Source organism: Arachis stenosperma, chromosome 6, assembly GCF_014773155.1.
Source record: "Arachis stenosperma cultivar V10309 chromosome 6, arast.V10309.gnm1.PFL2, whole genome shotgun sequence".
Taxonomy (NCBI): domain Eukaryota; kingdom Viridiplantae; phylum Streptophyta; class Magnoliopsida; order Fabales; family Fabaceae; genus Arachis; species Arachis stenosperma.
This window is the reverse complement of record NC_080382.1, coordinates 8,873,617-8,892,726: the sequence shown is the minus strand read 5'-3', so window position 1 is coordinate 8,892,726 and position 19,110 is coordinate 8,873,617. Positions and strand designations below refer to the sequence as shown.

The following is a 19,110-nucleotide window of genomic DNA, read 5'->3' as shown; positions in this document are numbered from 1 at the left end:
CTGGTTGAGATGTTTTCATAGAGATTGGGCTGTTTCAGGAAGCATTAAAGGCTTGTTTGAGAGTTGAAATAGAACACCTAATAGAAAGAGGAGTAAAAGAGGTGGCTGACTGGGTTTTTTGCGGTTATTTGGAACGTCTGGTTGGAACACAATAACAGGATTTTCAACAATGAGGTAGCTGTTGATATCATACAGAACAGGACGTTTTTGAGCTACAAGGAGTGGACTGTTATTGATCCTACTGGTTGTTGATGGCAATGCCGGAGATGATATAAAATTGTTAACCTTGTGTTTAGATTTGCTTTTGTATCTGTCTGTTTTATACTCCACTCTCATGTGTCGAGTTTCATTTGTTTCAAAAAAAATATTTTTATTTATTTATTTAAATAAAAAGACCAGGTATTCACCCTAAGAAATAATAATAAAAAAATACTAGAATACAAAAAGTTGGCTCTTCTAGTGAACAAAAGTGGTTAGAAAATAATTATTTTTAGTGTATTTAAAAAAAAGTCATAAAAATTAAAAAATTAAAAAATATTTTTTAAGAGTTACAATTCATATTTTTTTTAAAAATTAATTAAATATTTTTTAACACAATAAACAAACAAAAAATATTTTTATATTATTGTACTTAAATATAATAAAAGATATTTTATATGAGATATTTAAGTATAAAGTTATTTTTATTTTAAAAAAAAATTGAACTTTTTTTTTAAAAAACCAACCTAAACAAGTCCTAACAACATCATGCACTTTTAATTTGTGTACGATTATGAATTTGGTAATACTCAAAAAATAGTATAATATTATTATTTAAAATTCGTTCTTTGCGTGTTATATCTTTAAAATAATTTTAAAATAAAAAAATAATCAACCCAGCAAATTGTATTTTTAAAATAGTTTAATTTTGATGTATGTGTAAAACATTTTACACCGTTGTACAATCACAACTCTTCTCTTGAATAACCATTATGGTCAATGTAAAAGATTATTTTTGTTAATATGATTAGATGGACATGTAAAACAATTTTACACAATACATCAAAATTAAAGTATTTTTAGAAATCACCAATAAGTTCCATTTTTTGTGATTTCACCTTCCTACAAATCATACAAAATTTATTTTGCCCAGCTTCATGGGCATAGGTCAAAATAGATGGAGTTGCGTTTGTCCGTCATACTAAATGGCAACTCAAGAGTTTGTTATACTGCTTTTTTATAAGCCAAGAACTTAGAAATGTATTCCGAAAGTCGTAATCGGCAGATAAAAATAATGGTTAGGCTTTTAATCATTAATTCATATGGTTAGACTAGACTATCAATTAAGTATTGATCTATACATATGGAGCATAGATATAACAATACTTTTTGAACATATTTTCGGTACCTTCACCCACTCTCACAAACGTAATAACATATTACCCACAACTAAAACTAGATATCACAACTAATCACCTATTTAGGCTATTTTTCATTTTTTCTATTCACAAAAGACTATTGGCATTTAGTCTACGTTGATGAAAAAGGTGCATTCCACAACAAAAAGCAACAACTATTATAGTCACTGCTGGGATTGGTAGTTGGAACTAACAAATATGCATGGTCGAGAGAAGTATCATTGCTCTGGAAAATGCAATTTTCCTTTTTGGTTAACACAGATCGTGTATAAGTGTAAGCTTTCAGTAAGGATTGCCTAAACAAATCTGCGGGCAAAATTAATTCGGTTATACATGAAAAATAAAATATATAGCAAATTATTCTGAAACTAGTAGTAGACGTCTCTGTTCTTTCTCGAAGCAACAATACATGTAAGAGTAGATAATATTCTAAACAGGGTAACAATATCAATAATCAAGAGCCATAGTCGCTAACACTCAACAACACTCCATGGAGCCATTAACTAATCATCTCTAAGCCTGCAATAACAAATAAAAGTAAAGTCAGTTAAGAGTTAAGACTACAAACTGATTTGTAGGGCTAAAATATTAATTGACGAGACCCTGAGAATAATTATGCTGTGTTAACTGCTAACCTTGTTTGCAATGTTGTTTGAGAGCCAATCAAGCCCTTCATAAAGTCCTTCACCAGATGTAGCGCAGGTGCTCTGGATATACCTGCATGCCAAGAACATGTCAATGACAACCAGTAGAAGGTTGGAGTCAGGAGTATGGAAATGAATGAGAGGATCCAAATCGATATTTAGGGTTACCAGTGACGTTGACGGAGTGAATGAAGACCAAGCTTATCAGTTATTTCAGCAGCATTCATAGCATTTGGAAGATCTTGTTTGTTTGCAAAAACTAGAAGCACAGCATCTCTCAACTCATCCTGATAAAATATCACACATACAATGAGAATCATGAAACTAAGCAAGAAAATTAAGTTCCCGTAAAAGGAAAAGAAAGAATGCATATTTGGCATATAATCACAGTCACTTCTTCAGAATCTAATACCTCATTCAACATCCTATGGAGCTCATCCCTAGCCTCGACAACACGATCACGATCATTGCTATCTACCACAAAAATAAGTCCTTGTGTATTTTGGAAGTAATGTCTCCACAAAGGACGGATCTGGAAAGAAAATGTTGAGAATATTAACCTCAAAAAATTCAGATATAAACATAGGTAGGCAGATGCCAATGAAAATGCTATTTAAGACGGAGATAGAATGTGACTCAACCAATACAAAAATTGGTGAAAAATAAAATACACATCGATACCAAGCTGAGTCTAAGTCATTACTGAATCCAAGCAACAAACATAAGTTATGAACAACAGATGCCACAGCAATTTAGTTTAAGATCAGATTTGACGTGGTTTTAGAGTAAAGCCAAAAGATTTTCATATTTTTAATTAGCCATAGGATGCCATAGTATATAAAACCGCTAAGCACGTTTACTTCAAGTACAAAACCATATTATTAAAATTTAAAATGAGATGACACATTTTAATAAACTGATTACCAGTTATCAAACCTCAGTTCTTGAGTTTAGGAAATTGATAAATCTACAAACAGACACCAGTTCACTATTTATATGAACAAAACATTATGCATTCTCAATCACAAGTTTATATCATAATGGAGAGGAGACATACGAGTTATTATATATCAAACGGATCATTCATCTCCCAACAATACTGGTCAAGGAATTAGGTCACTCTAATGTCATGTGATGAAATCAATGAAATCATTTTGTACTGCGATCTAAAGAAGAGATACCTTGTCCTGGCCACCAACATCCCAGACAGTGAAGCTAATGTTCTTATATTCGACGGTTTCCACATTAAACCCTACATACCAAACGATAAGTCAATTTTGATTATTATTAATTTATTATGAGCATAAATTAGAGTTGATCTGTGGTTTGATAAGAAACAGAGGCATCAAATGCTGAAATTATTGAATTGATCTGAAATGGAAGGGAATTGAAAGGGAGAAAAATGGAAATCATACCGATGGTGGGAATGGTGGTAACGATCTCTCCGAGCTTGAGCTTGTAGAGAATGGTGGTCTTACCGGCAGCGTCGAGACCGACCATAAGTATACGCATCTCCTTCTTGGCGAACAGCCTGCTGAATAGCTTCGTGAATGACAGACCCATCTGGAATATTGTGAACGTTCATCAAACAACGCAAACTCAATTAGTTCGATTCCAAATAGCGGATCGGAATGCAATGATGGAAAAAATGAATATCCAAGGGGGAAGACGACGGGATCTGAACACAAGCGAGACAGATCCAATCTAAGGACTGAATTTAAATCGTGAATTGCAATACAGATTGAGAAACGGAAGAAAGGAGGAGAGATTCGGGAGTTAAGGTTTGTTGAGAAAGAAAGAAGTAGATGGGGTTACCTTGGAGAGCCGAGAAAGAGAGCAATTCGTATGAGCTGAGCTGAGATCTGTTCTTGTGTTTGGATTTTGGTGCCTTTGCAAAAATGCAGGATGGAGAAACAGGACCCTACCCCTTGCTTTTTCCTTGATTAAAATGGCCCTGTGAAACTCCGTTTTGTTTATTTATATCTACATCTAAAATGTCGCATTTGGATTACGGACCAATTAATATTTATTTATAGAATAAAGTAATAATTAGGTCCATGAAGATTTTGCGTTTATACAATTTAATCCTTAAAAAAAAATAACAAATAGATCCTTCAGAAAATGAATTATGGACAAGTTACATCATCTGTCAGTTCATGTGTCAAAATGGAACGGAATTACTTTACTGTCTTGTTACGTAAATTGATATGTCTGTTACAGCCACATATGCAATGGGGCGACGGCGTTTTTTTTGTTTCCTTCGTTTATATTCGTTTCACTTTGTCCTTAACCTTCAGTTACCCACTGTGATTATCTATTAACTCTCTAAGGAGAAGCTAAAGTGAAAGAGTGTTGGCTGTGCAGTAATAAAAGTGACGATCCTTCTTCAACGTACCAACAAGAAAGAAGACGCCGTCAAGAAAACCGGTGTTAACGGGGACATTCTCGAGTAAGGTAAAAAATGGTTATGCTTTTGTTCGTTAGTGTAACTCTTTGTGAGTTACTTTCATGGTGGTTCCAATTTTTTCAACTTGTTTAGTCTTCTGCAAAGAATGGTAATCCCATATTTTTCAACTTGTTTGCATGACACATTTTGCCACTTACTCAAATTTTTATGCATTTGTTGAAACTAATGATTAGCAGAAAAATACATACATGTTCTTGATTTTTGAGTTAACTGTTTGTACTGAACAGATGGAGAAATTCGCTACCCTTGTGTTCCACCATGGGAGAACATTTGTGAGGAACAAACGGGGAGAATTGAGTTACCGGGATGGGTTAGTTGAGAGGTTCCAAAGATGGATATGGACCTTGCGAACTTCTTTGACTTGAAGAAATTGTTCAAGAGTCTAGGATACAATGATTACAAAATGATGATGTGATTTGATCCGAAGGCTGCTAATTTTAAAGCCGGTTTGCATCCTATTTTTGGAGATTTAGAGATCAATGCTTTAAGGTAGCACAAAATGTAAAACAAGGACTGTGAGGAGTTCTATATATATTTTGAGCATAATATTCTTAGTGGCGAAGAAGCTATAGGGTGTGATGAAGTTAGGGATCCTCCTATTTCTGATGATGACAGTAGTGATGATCATGGTCACGAGAGCGCTGAAGATGAGCTGTACAAGCTTCCATCGGCTGGTGAAAAGGAGTCAGACACTGAAGAGGAGCCTGCAAGAGTGACTAAAAAGAAGAAGGCTGCGGACAGTAATCGTTCGCCAAATGCCAAGAAAGTGACTTCTCCAAAAGGAAAAAAAGTTACTAACGATGAGACTCATGTAACTAGCAATTCCCCTAAAGGTCAAAAGAAGAAGGAATATAAGAAGGTGAGGAGGAGTTCAAGACTGCAACAACAGGCCAGAAAACACGTGGAGAACTCCATAACAAGTCAGACCCAAGTTGAAATTAGAGATGATGGGGACGAAGACCATCATGAACATCAGATGCATGCACAAGATGCTGAAGAGGCTGGGATGACCCTTTTGTTGGATCCTTTTTGGGGAAAACACGTGCTCACAAGGAGTCAAATGATGAGAAAGTTTTTGACTATGAATCAGAAGACTTGCACACTCCTGTTTGAAGCGATGAAGATAATGAGGCTAATAGGACTGGTTTTGATGACTTCTCGAATGGTGCTGAATTTGGAGAAGTGAAGCTAGAAATTGGCATGAAGTTTGACATTTTGGAACAATTCAAGTGGGCACTTAAGGACAGGATAGTAGCTCAGAGTAGAGAATTACCGTGGCTAAAGAATGACAAGCTGAGGTCAAGAGCCAAGTGTGCTGAGGAAAATTGTCCATTCTTAATTTTTTGCTCATGGAATTCAAGTGAAGATTATTTTCAAATCAATACTTTTTTTTTTTCGAGCATACATGCAATTGGGACTTTGGAAGCAATCAGGCAGATGTGAGATGGCTTACTGAGAAGTTTGAAAAGCGATCACAGACACAGCTAAAGCTCACACAAAAGGAGGCATTGGACCACATAAAGCAGGATTATAACATGCAAAGGGCACTTAAGAAGGCAAGGGAGTTAGTAATTGGCAAGGAAAGTGAACAGTATAACAAATTAAGAGATTACCTGACTGAGATATTGAGAAGTAATGCTGGCAGCACAATCTTTGTTAGGAGTTGAACCAATTCTACAATCTCCTCCACTTTTTTAACAGGCTTTATATTTGTCTAGATGCATGTAAGCAAGGTTTCAAGGCAGGATGTCGCCCGTTGATTGGGCTAGACAAGTGTTTTCCAAAGGGCTATTACGGAAGACAGTTATTATTTGCTGTGGCTCAGGATTCAAATAACCATTTCTATGTGATAGCTTATGCTGTAGTTAGATCAGAGACCAAGGAAACATGAAAATGATTTCTGACTCTATTGCTAGAAGATTTGGAAGATGTCCAAACACACGGATGAAGTTTTATATCTGACCAACAAAAGGTAAAAACTTAAATGTATTCTTTACTTGTTAGTGTGGTATTGAATGTGTATTCAGCTTATGGCACTGAATTGTATTCTTCCTTGTTAGGGTTTGCTTCTGGCATTTCGTGAGGTGATGCCCAATGCACATCACAGAAACTGTGTGATTGTCATCTGAAAAAACTTTTTGAAGCAATACAAAAATAAGCAAACCAAGGGTGCTGTGTGGGAATGTGCTAGATGCACAATTGCAGATGAATCCAAAGCAAGCATGGACAAGTTAAAGAAGATAAATGAGAAAGCATGGGCTTATTTGGCTAACTTTGAGCCCACTGTGTGGATCAAGGCATACTTTAGCCACGACCCTAAGGTAGATAACTTGACCAATAACATGTGTGAGGTCTGGAACTCAAGGATTGTGGATTACAGGGCGAAACCGGTATTGACAATGTGTGAGAAACTCAGATGTTATATTATGAGAAGGATGGCAAATCACAAGAGACTTTTGGGTGGATACAAGGGAAAGATTGCACCAGTTCAACAAAAGAAGTTGGAGATACTGAAGAAGGCTAGCGATAAGTGGCAGCCACAATGGATTGGTGATGATGATCGAGTCAAATATGAGGTTCAGTGTCTTGGGAAGGTGTCAGTAAATTTGGGCCACAACACCTGCACATGTAATATGTGACAACTCACAGGTAGTATCAAACACTTTGGATCCATAGAGCTTTCTGGAGAGTAGTTGTATAGATAGTTTGTTAAGGATATTTCTAATTTGGTTTGCAATTGTTGTTAACTTGTCTGTGTCAGGAATGTCATATGTAAGCTATATCTGCTATAGCCTGGAGAAACGAGCGACCTGAGGACTATTGTCACCCATGGCTGCAAATGAGCTCATTCAATGCTACATACCAACATTGTGTTCAACCAATTATGAGTGAGCAATATTGGGAGAGGGAAGAAGGATCAAGACCTATTCCACCCAAGCTTAAGAGACCCATTGGCCGTCCAAAACTACATGCAAGAAGAAAAGATCCTGTTGAGCCACTGCTGAATGCAAATAAGAGGAGCTTCAGTGTGACTTGTACTAAGTGTGGCAAATCTGGCCATTACTCCAAAACATGCAAAGGAGCTCCAGTAACTAAGAAAGGAAAAAAAAAGAGCCAGGCCTTATCAAAGAATGGTACACAAGAAGATGCACCACAGGCTGACAGTACTCCCTAGGTAGAGAACCAAGAAACCATTGTTGCACCCGACCCACAGCCACAGGTAATTATAGTTAATTGTATACTCGCACTATTATTAAGGATTTAGTTGTCTAGTATAGTTTGTATTAGGGATCTAAATGTCCTATCACTAACTTATGAGGGGTTTAGTTGTCCTAGACTAAAAAAATAGTTAATCGATTATTTAGAAGTTTAGTGTGACATTGGCTCAATTGTATCATTTATGTCTATTTAGGCAAACATGGTCCAAGAAGAAAATCATAATCCTTCTGTCACTACTCAAAATGTTGCACCAACTAGGTCTGTGACTAATGAGGAAGTTTAACATAGACCTGTAACAACTGGCACTGACACTAATGTAACTGATGCAACTGTAAGTTCTTTGTGGATGATGTTATGTCTGATGTACTTGTGTGTTTAATATCATTAGGATGTGAGTTATAATGAATTTTTTTGTCCACATCACAGGGCCAATTGGAAGGTGATGTAAAGGAGAGAAAAAGGAGGACAAGAAGGTCCACAAAGTTCAGGCCTCCAAGTCAAGCCCAAGCCCAAGCCTAATTCAGGCCTCAAAGTCAAGCCTAAGCACAATTCAGACCACCTAGTCAAATCCAACCCCCATTAAGGCCTCTTGCTCCAGTCCAGAACCAGCTCAGGTTTTCGGCCCAAACCTCAAGGCCATAATCCCCCTTCAACAACAGCTACCCAAGGAAAAAAGCCAACCCAGGTCCAGTCAAAATCCTCAGCTGCTAGGCCACTGAATCCAACCTTGTTCAGTAAAAAACAATCAATTATAAGGCCTAAACAACCTCCACCACAACAACCAACAAGCTTCATTGATGGTATCTTTGTAGAAACCCTGGCTGCAACAAGTTCGGGAACAACTTCAAGAATGTTTCACTTTATTCCCACCTCTAGATTTAAGCCTTACTTGAAGTCTTCAATTTATGAAACTTTAGTCTTTTAGATATAATGGATTAGTAATTTGGCTGTAATATACTAGTATTTTGGATATACTTTCTTTGGACTTAAATATTATTTTGAATTAGGCACAATATATTGTGCAGTTATGATAATGTTGCTATGTAGGTTTCTTTTTGATTTAGTGACATAGACAACCGTTCAGCCTCTTTTTGGATCAACCAATGTAGCTGGAAACAATATTTTGGAAGCTTAGATAATACAACAATGCTTTTATGCTCATTATAGTCATTTGATTTCTTTCAGTTCATCAATGCGAACATCAGATTCATTAACACCAACATCCATAATATATCATACAATGATTCAAAAATAACTATTCATTATCGCATTCATGCTTCAACTATCTCACTTGAATCACCCAGAACTCTTACTCCACACATTCACAATTATTGCAACTAAGAAACCAGCCATAAAATACAGAACATTTCTATATCTACTGCTAGTAATTTTGCTCGAATTTTTCTTATTTCTATAATCCATTTCCAGTTTCAGAATTCTCTCCTCCAAATCAATTAATCTATCCTCCACTCCCTGCTTAGAACTTTAAACCTCGACATCTCCAGCAACATCATCCAACCATCTAAAGAATTTGTAGTATGGCAAATTGTCCTATAATTGCAACCAAAAATCATACCATGAATAGCAGCTACGAATTTCAATTCTGCAGAATACTCAGAACTCACATAATTAAAACCGTTCGAATCTAAATTTACCCTATAGTTTGGGTATCCTAAAAACAATCTATCTGGATTCTCTACTGTTCCAGACTTGTATATTGTTGCATATAGCTGACAGTTACACTTGGACGTGATTTTATTGCTGGAGCCTCTTCCATGTGTTGAGTCACCCCTACAATTGCTACCGCTGCCTTCATTCCTTTCCATTCTTTGCCGCCTCGTGCTTCTGGAGCTTCCGATGCTATTCATTATGCGTTGTGCTAGGATTTGGTTTCAGAGTGAATAATTGGGAATTTTAAAAAATTAGGGTTTCGAAGTATTTTAAATCCAAACAATATAGAAGGACTAATTTGTCCTCCCCATTCAGAATAATTCCACTATGGCACTTAGTGAACACCTCAACACATTAACAGTCCATATCAGAGGCGCCGTTAATCTTACTAACGAAGGGTTGTAATGTGTCCACGTTTTGGTTTCCTGAGGGATCTATTTGTTAATTTTTTTTTGTTCAATGACTAAATTGTCCGAATGCAAAATTTTCAGGAACCTAATTGTCACTTTACTCTTATTTATATAAATTCAAAGTAATTACTACCAATATATTTTTTTTGTGACATTACTCAAAATATTTGAACCTACCATATTGTAATACTATTGAGATAAAAAAAAATTGGCAATGAGTTATTTGTATAATTGTCCACATTACTTTTTTTGTCGTTTATTTTGTTTATTAAAAAAAATGATCTTTTCATCTTTTAGATCACAGCAAGCAATTCTTTTTTTTTGGATTTTATATGCATTAAAAATTAAAAACTTTTCATTTTTATTCTCTTGTAAAATATTTTTAGAACATTTTTTAACTAATTTCTAATAATTAATACTTTCCGCAAGAGATATTTCTTAAACAATACATACATTAGTTTATTTGGTTCACTTAATTGGTCAATAGAAGCATATCATGTTATAGTACACTGTAGGTAGATTAGCTTTGTCCTCGATTAAGTTTTCTATAGTAATATTGTTGGGTAGTGGATGGCGAGTGAACCAAGTTGTGGGTTGTACCCACTTTGCTTAAGCTTCTATTCATTAGTCACTAATTATTAGTTTGATCTGCAGGTTTTTTTTAAGATTGTTGTAAAAGATACTCGACCGAAGAGGAGACGCTAAGGCTTGCTTTGATAAAAACTTTTTTTTTTTGAAAGTGGTCTATAAAAGCTGTTTTTTAAAAGAGTTTTTTAAAAACCGCACGATGCAGCTCTTATATTTGGTAAAATTAAATTAAAAATTATTTTTAATAAGTACAAACACCATAATTATATTTGGTAAAATAGCTTTTAAAAATTAAAAAGATTATAATAAACATAATTTTAACGAAAAATAATATCTTTTTTTCAAAATTTTTAAAATTTCGTATAATATTTTAAAATAAAAAATTCATAATAAACATAAACATAATAAATAAACTCTTTATTTTTTAATTTTAAAATTTTATATAAATATCATAAAAAAATAAAAAAATATATAAAAATTGTGTTAGAATTTGTAAAAAAATGATAAAAAGTTAGAAATACATAAAGATTTCAATGGTAATATGAGGTGTTTGTGCTTTTAACCAAGCACTCGGACTTTTAATTTACCATAACCTGCTCTTCCTTCACCCTAACTTCCTCAACCAAAAACTGCAGCGATGTTGTCAAATTTGCAACAATTGCTTCTGCATTGGATTATCCTTTAATCATATGGCCCATAAAACACTTTATCTCACCTTGTGAATTCTTAAGATATCCACTCACCATAAAATAATTACCATAGGGACATGATCAACAGATACCCATCAAAACCACTCACCCTCAATTCTAGTTACCTTCCTAGAGATTATCCCTCTTTACTTTATTTTTCAGCACATACCATTGGTTAATAAGGGCTTTAATGTGCTCCCAACTCTTAGTAACCTTAGGCACCATATTTTCAAAAAATTTTAAGTTCCTATAAATCCAAATAGCCCACACAACAGTAAGGAAAAGCAGGCGCCAACAGGTGACAAGGTCTCAAAAGTTACAATCTAAGAAGAAAACAACTTTTAATGTGGACCCAATGCAAGGAGCAAGTTTTAGGACGGCTGCACGCTTGGCAAAGTTTATATGACATTTGTCCCCACCCCAGGCTTCAAACCACCAACAACAAAATAGAAATCGTTTTGCAATGTTGACTAGAAATTGTGTAGAACATATTTTGTAGAGAGCATTTGATCAAACTATGCTCTTTTGATATTTTGTTACTATGTTATATAGAGTAATCTGTTTTGGTTTAGGATATTTGAAACTATGTTATCTAGGGTATCTAAGGTATGATACAGATACTAGATATTGCTGTTGCTAATGCTGTGATATTGACAATGATTAATGACTATGAATTACTTAATGAATTACTTATTTCTGGGTCTTATGTCAAGTGCAAGAACCACTCAAGGTTCTATTAGATTTTTTTTTGTCATAACATCTCATCTATTTATATCTTTTTCACAAATGAACTATACACTTAAATTTATTCACTAATGGAAGTGCATACTCCATATATAGTTATTAGAGCCAACTCCTGATCTTGTCTTCATATACAGACTCATAGCAGCTTCATATATAATCTCAGTTTTAAAGAATTTTACAGGATATATCATTAGCAAAGAGAACATAAAATTTCATTTCTATTTTCTCATTAAATACATAACAATGCTTCATTCAAATAACTGATATACAGTTACATATATTTCATCACACCTAATCCACAAGCTACAATCACCATTCCAAAAATAATAAGAAACACATATAACATAATATTCCACATTTTTAATATTCTAATTTCAGCTTTAACTGCACTAATTTTCCATCCCATAGATATTTTTCAATGGTCTTCACTAACTGAACTTTCATTTCTGCCAACTATGGCTTCTTCTTCTTCAACATCTGCCCATTTAAAAAAGCCACACCATCTCTTACCGGTAGTCTGCAACACAAAAAATCCAAAAAAAAATGAGAGGAAGAACAGCTACAAAATCAACAAGCATTTGAGAAATAAGACACACAATCAACTTGCAATAATTCAACCAACTCACATTATAGTTAGAGCATCCATAGAATGGTCTTTCTGGATTGGAATCCGTCCCAGACCACCGAAGAATAGGACGCAACCCACAACCGCACCAATGCGGAACCTTCCCACCTCTGTCACCGTGTGCGTTCTTCACCCAACCACTATGCGAACAAGCTCTACCAGAACTACCTGAGCTTTGACTGCTGCTTCGCAACATTCTTCTCACCTCTTTGAGACACTCTTCGATTTGGGGAAATTGGAAGTTCTAGGTTTTATTTGAAATTTTTAGGGGTTAAATTGAAGCCTTTAAACATTTTGTCATGTCATCTAACTGCTAGGGTGCCAAGTGTCTACCAAATTTGCCAGGTCAACTCTCCGGTGACGGAAAACGCCGGAAGGGCCAAATTGAGGCTCGAGGCAAAATTTCAGGGTACAATTAGAGTCAATTGAAATCTTGAGGGCTAAATTGATGTGGAGGTCAAATTTCAGGGGCCAATTTGAGTATTAACTCCTTAAATACCCAATAAGTTCAATAAGCAACACTCTCTCTACCTTTAAGTTCAAATAAAAAAATTAGATATTTTTTATTTAATTTAATTTAATATTATTTTATATTTTACTATTAATTTAATTTAGTTTTGTATATGATAAAAAATAATAGAATATTCAATAAGTATTAATATTATTGTATTTATATAAATTGATAAAAAAATTCAATAAATATTATAAATTTTAATATTTGTCCTTCTAATTTCTTCTTTACATATTCTATAGGATATAATTCCAATTTTTATATAAAATAATAATGAAAACTCAAAGAATTAATGTATTTTTTAAGAGGAAGGCTAATATTTAAGAAGGAGAACATATAACTTTTACAATTTCAACACCTGTAAATAGTTCTTACTTTAATGAATCACGAAGAAAGTGAGATACAACATTCAAAAGTTCAAAAAGTTACATCTGATAAGTTTAACCTTAATTTTTTGGAACGAGATCCTGAAAAAGCTTTAAATTTGGCAATATCATCCAAATAAGAGAGATGAGATTAGACGAACTTATCTTAAATGGGTCCATATCAAAAGCTTTTTGACAATTATTTTTTATCTGGTCCCCAAAATTTTGTTTCAAGTTCCGCCACTGTCCTCACAATTTAGTTGAAAAAGGACAATGCAAGAAAAGGTGGTTTAGTACTCCAAATCACAAAGAGGGTGTCTTGCCTCATCTTGATTTATTATTCCTCTCCTTAATAGTTTTTTCTTGGTATTAAGACCTCCAAAGACCGCAAACAAAGCAAACATTTCAAATTTTGGTATGACTAAGACCTCCCTAAATGTCATGAAAGATGTGCTTCATCATAGTTGAGACTCCATTCATTCTTTCAAGAGCAGCATCACAAAATGACTTTCACTACTATCTTAACAAATTGTCATTTATTGAATTGTCATCATTACATAAGTCACAACAACTACAGATGCATTTTTTTATAGCTAATTGTAAATCATCTAAAGGTAAAGACATTGTAATCAGCCCCACAAAAAGAAAATGATAATGGGGACGGGATTAGAAATGATATGAATATAAAGGGCAAATAGCAAATGGCAAATTCTGATATTGATTCCAACCATTTTATATGCCAGAAGACATGTCACTTCGGCCCCCGGCCATTCTCTCTGCCTGTTCTCCACGCTCGCCTGTACGAACTCTTATAACATCTGAGACAGGAATTACTGCACAAATAACAAATCCAGTTAGCACTTATTTAACTCCAATTAACAAAAAGTTAATGAATTTTAACAAGTTTTTTTTTTCACTATAAGAAGTTTCTTGCAATTGTGATTCAAACATATAAGTTACTAGATTCAATCTTACAGAATATTTTTCCATCACCAATCTCTCCCGTCCTTGCCTCTTCAATAATTTTGGCTATTACATCCTCAACCTGCGAACATGCATCATATATTAAAAACAGAGATGGTGCAGAAATGAACATTCTTTTGTCTGTCCAAGATTAGTAATGTAATAAAAAAAAATTAAATAATTAACATTTGAGAACTCTTTTGATACGTGCTTTAAATATTCGTGATACAAAGAATTCAAATATTATTTAGAATTTATTAGTTATAATTTTAGAACAATTTGATGTATTTTTATTTCTATTTATTTAGTTACTATATTGGGCTTTATATTAGTGGGTTTAGGATTTTTATTATTTTATCCTAATAAGAGGTTATAAATACCTTCTAAATTATTGTAGTCGTCACATATTCAGGGTTTAAAAGTGTGAAAACCCTCCTTTTGGTTTCATGATGAAATCATGATGTGACCAAGTGAAGTTGAGTGAGTCTCTCTCTTTGGCATCGGGGAATTAAGTAAAAAGTTGATGAGTCCCTTCGATTTTATTCCCAAACTATGACGTAGACAAGTTAGATGGAGACCTTTCTTATTGCGTCAAGAAATACAGTGATTTTGTATTCAATTTTAATCTATCCTTTTTGTTTCTGTTTCAATTTAATATATCTTTTTGTTCCGTTTGAATTCTTGTCTTCTTGTTTATCTTTTATTTCGTACCATCTTTCCCCTTTCCCTTCCTACAAAATTCCATTAACAAAAAAAATATATAGTAGATTACAATGCCTGCCAAATGTCTAGATACCTGATCCTTCCTCACCACTATTTCCATCTTAACTTTGGGAATAAAACTGTCTTCAGAAAATTCAGAGCCTGCAACAAATAACTTTCCATTAAGTGATAGGTGACATGTATGTAAAAATGCTTAGTACATTGTCCACAATTACAAACATAGAACACAATTAAAGTATATTGGTCACACAGGTCTAAATGATCACACACAGACATTTTAGTTTAGATATAAAATCAGGGACAACTAAGCTGCAGACATTAGGGACACACATTTTCAGTACAGTCAGCTGCAAACTTACCTCCTTGCCTCTCTTTTGAACCACCCTGAGCACCAAAGCCCCTAGCATCAGACACAGTGACTCCACGAATTCCCATTTTCAACAATGCCTTTCACATTAAGAAGAAAAACACGAACCAACCATGTCATAGCTCAATAAGCTTAGTAAATCTAACAGCAAAATGCCACCGAAATAAAATGCATACAAGCAATATTTGATTAAACCAATAGTTCGAGAAGGTAGTTGTATTGGACAAGTCACCACCTTTGGCCCGAGACAAGACTATGTACAGCTCACCATATCTTTCTAAATCTATCAAATCTCTGAAAATATTCTCAATAATAACAAAATGATCTTCTAATGGTGAGTCATCAAATTCTAGAAGAAAATAAGAAAAACATTTGATAGAATAGAAAAGGAAGAAGAATGTTCATCTTATTTGGCCTTTGTATCATTTGAGCTATTCTTGTCTTAGGCCAAAGGTGGTGACTTGTCCAATAAGTTGCTCTTTTCTATCTATAGTCACCAAAGCATCACGAAAGCATAACCATGCTGACCCGTTCTATACATATGAAAACATGGTAAATTGCCGAAGAAAATTGTAGCAGAGAGCTAACTTAAAAAATTTCAAGAGGATTCTTGAATGTGGAAATGAATTCACAAGTTGAAATTATGCACGTCAGTATGTGCTTTATATACAGGCTGCATGACAAATAAATTAAGCTCAAGTTTAAATGTGCATGAAACTTGGAAGTAGGTTTGTTCTAATATTAACATGACAGCAAGAAAAACTTCTAACACAACCAGTAACTAACTATTGGGTATCATGCCAGTATTTTCAATTCTTTATATCCAAAACATTTAACAATAATAAATATCGTATACAATGTTTTTTAAGCTCAACATTAAAATGCATCGGTAACAAAGTGAAGAGTTGTGGTGATAATGCATATCTATACAGTAATGCAGCGGAAATAAAAAGATCAACCTCGCATTGCAGAGAAATAAATGGCGATGATGAAAAAGGTGAAGATGTCTCACCGAAGAAACCTTAGGGATCCGCCATGGCCTGTTGCATAGGACAATTGACAGCTTAAAACAAACGCAGTTAAGACATAAACACGTAGCTATAATACAAAACACTCATGCTACACAACTACACCGTAAATCTCTTCCATGAACATGAGAGAGAGGAGGTTATAACCTAAGAATGGCTTCCACTTTATAGAAATCGGAATCTGGAACATACTGAGGCACTGCCACAGAGAGAAATAGAGAATAAGCAACAAACAGATTTAGCAATAGAACAACAGTTTCATTCTTAGAATTTGTGAATATAGATAACTTTTCTCTCCATTTCTACATGGATTCGTACCTGAGGGAGTCTGAGCCCTGATTATGGGAAGAATCCCGGCGGCATTTCCAGCCCTGCGCGTGAGAACCACGTTCCGATGAGACTCTCGGAAGCGCGTAGGCATAGCACTGTAACCTGCAAAAGGCAATTGAGCTTCTCTCAGATGAAAACTCGGAGCGCCAAACAAGTGCGTTCTCGTGATCGCGGCCATGGCTTCTTCTTCTTCTTCTCTCCCTCTCTGTCTCTCTCACTCTCTCACTCTCACTGAGCTTCGACGTTAACGCCTGCCTTTCCAGACCGCGGGCGGTTAAAATGAAAATTGATAAGACACGTCGGATTCCAAGTCCTTACGGTAATTAATGGGCCTGGCCTTGTATTGGTTGGCTGAGAAAGTTAGCCCAACAAGAAGTCAGTTATAAACGGGCCAGGCCCAACTTTAGAGTGGCGAGTTGACTGCTTGAAGAATTACGACCGGACACCAGAGGATTGAGATCGGTGCTTGTAGGTTTGACGATGGAGGATGAATTCGTGTACAGGATAAGCACAGCGAAGGAGTGGGAGTTGTTGCAAAGCAATGGATCCATTTTCGGTGGGGATCTTGACAAGTCTTCGGGTTTCATCCATCTCAGCAAGCTGAACCAGGTTCTCTCTTAAAATTGAGATTAAAAATTTCAAAGTTTGGTTAAGATTCGGGTCATATATTATATGATATCAATGTTGCAGGTTCGGTCTACGCTAGAGAACTTTTTCACCAACACCAAATTGGAACTCTACCTGCTTCAGATTGATGCTAAAAAGGTAGTTTTGAACTTGCACCAAAGAATGGAAAGTTAGTTAGCTGTTAGATTTCGTTAGTGATTAGAAGTTGGTTATCATATTATTTCAACTAGCACACAGCCAGATGTAACTTGTAGTAGTAAATATTCTGTAAAATGATCCTGATTTCAGTGGTGTGATTAATGGATCTGATGACAATTCTGGTGGAATTATAGTAAGGCATTGCAAAATGAATCTAACTGATATTGGTTTCATGCATAAAATTCGTACTTCTCCAGGGCATAACTGACAAATTCTAGGTCCTCTGATTGTTGCAGCTTGGCGATGGTTTGATATATGAAGTTGTGGATGGCACAAATAGCTTCCCTCATTTCTATGGACCGTCTCGAAGCTTTGCCCCTCTTCCTCTGGATGCCGTGACAAAAGCAGAGAAGCTGTGTCTCTCAGATGGTAAATTCAGTTGCAGTTTGTTTGATTAACTCTTGTATGAGGGTAATGAAAGCAATTACTTTCCTATGTTACTTGTAAAAGAAAGGATTGTACGCCACTAACGAATAATTGAAAATAAATGAATTGAATCATCTTAAGTGATATATGATGATGTGATTATTAATTATTTGGTATCAAACAATTGAAAATGTCCGATGCCAAGTCATACATTCATACTGTACTAATCCTTTCAGCAAGAACCAGAACAAATGTTTTGTCTCTGGTACTGTGCTTCTAAACAACTTGCAACAGATTCCCTATTATCAGTGCAGTGATTAGAAATTTAGAACAATGTAATCGTCTTTCTTATACATTACTGTATAATAAGGTGATCAATGAGCTTATTAGGTACTATCCTCAACTACAACCCATTTGCCAACAAACATAATTGAAACCTGATATATTTATGTCACTGGATTCTAGTATATACCCGTTTTCATCATTGCTAATTATAAGGTTGCTTTGGGATTAAGGATACTGAATATCATTACAACGTCAACCCCATCAATATATTTGGATCTACCACCATACTGGTAAAGTAGATGGAGTTCTCCAATTGAAAAACAAAATAAAATTGAATGGAGTCTATTTCATTACAAAGAATCTCGTGGTGGTAAGCAGTGTTGCAAGAAGTATGATTTCTATCTTGTCAGTACTTCACTCAACAAAGAAAGCATTCTTTCTTTCTTTGTTTGCAATTCAAAGAAATTTCATTTGCTGGTAATTATGGTAACGTACGTAGCAGCACATAAATAATTTGAAAATTCCGAAAAGTCATCACTGTCACTGTCTAATTGCTGGAATATTATTGAGTCAACTATTGCCACAAATAAAAAAACTAGGTCATGTGAATAAGTGAGTGCAATATCACTTCATCTGTAATAGGTGGTACATTGCATTTCAATGTGATCTTATACAGTGATGACTGGGTGCTGCTTGTATCATTTGCAGTAAATACTTTTCTTTGCAGAGAAGCACGCATTAGCAGATCCGATAACATTTCACATGGGGTCAATACATAGATAAAGTGATCTTGGAGTGCTTTTATTGTTATTATTATTATTTAGACACATCTTCAACTATAAAAAATTAAAAAGTTAAGAGCTTTACTTGAGTGTCCATATAATACATAACAC

General features: G+C 34.8%; 3 protein-coding genes across 4 annotated transcripts; 1 reads left to right on the top strand and 2 right to left on the bottom strand.

Moving 5' to 3' along the window:
• Window positions 1-1,580: 1,580 nt before the first annotated feature.
• LOC130936005 (ADP-ribosylation factor-like) lies at window positions 1,581-4,036 on the bottom strand. 2 transcript variants are annotated; one of them, XM_057865967.1, is made up of 7 exons: window positions 3,857-3,996; window positions 3,457-3,604; window positions 3,223-3,293; window positions 2,454-2,573; window positions 2,210-2,328; window positions 2,033-2,114; window positions 1,581-1,916 (listed from the first exon to the last, which is right to left on the bottom strand). In XM_057865967.1, exons 2-7 carry the CDS (start codon window positions 3,602-3,604, stop codon window positions 1,911-1,913), a joined length of 546 nt encoding a protein of 181 aa, XP_057721950.1. In that variant the 5' UTR covers window positions 3,857-3,996; the 3' UTR covers window positions 1,581-1,910. The 2 variants fall into 2 exon arrangements, with proteins under 2 accessions (XP_057721950.1, XP_057721949.1); XM_057865966.1 differs by lacking the exon at window positions 1,581-1,916 and having other exon boundaries at window positions 2,021-2,114; window positions 3,857-4,036.
• Window positions 4,037-13,829: 9,793 nt separating this feature from the next.
• On the bottom strand, window positions 13,830-17,000 carry LOC130935894 (nitrogen regulatory protein P-II homolog). Its single transcript, XM_057865806.1, has 7 exons — window positions 16,730-17,000; window positions 16,559-16,610; window positions 16,396-16,423; window positions 15,376-15,463; window positions 15,090-15,157; window positions 14,306-14,375; window positions 13,830-14,163 (listed from the first exon to the last, which is right to left on the bottom strand). The coding sequence occupies exons 1-7, from the start codon at window positions 16,917-16,919 to the stop codon at window positions 14,063-14,065; spliced, it is 597 nt and encodes a 198-aa protein (XP_057721789.1). The 5' UTR covers window positions 16,920-17,000; the 3' UTR covers window positions 13,830-14,062.
• A 116-nt stretch (window positions 17,001-17,116) lies between these two features.
• Window positions 17,117-18,078, top strand: LOC130935971 (uncharacterized). The gene is made up of 3 exons (XM_057865916.1): window positions 17,117-17,350; window positions 17,432-17,506; window positions 17,803-18,078. Exons 1-3 carry the CDS (start codon window positions 17,222-17,224, stop codon window positions 17,962-17,964), a joined length of 366 nt encoding a protein of 121 aa, XP_057721899.1. The 5' UTR covers window positions 17,117-17,221; the 3' UTR covers window positions 17,965-18,078.
• The last annotated feature ends 1,032 nt before the right edge of the window (window positions 18,079-19,110 follow it).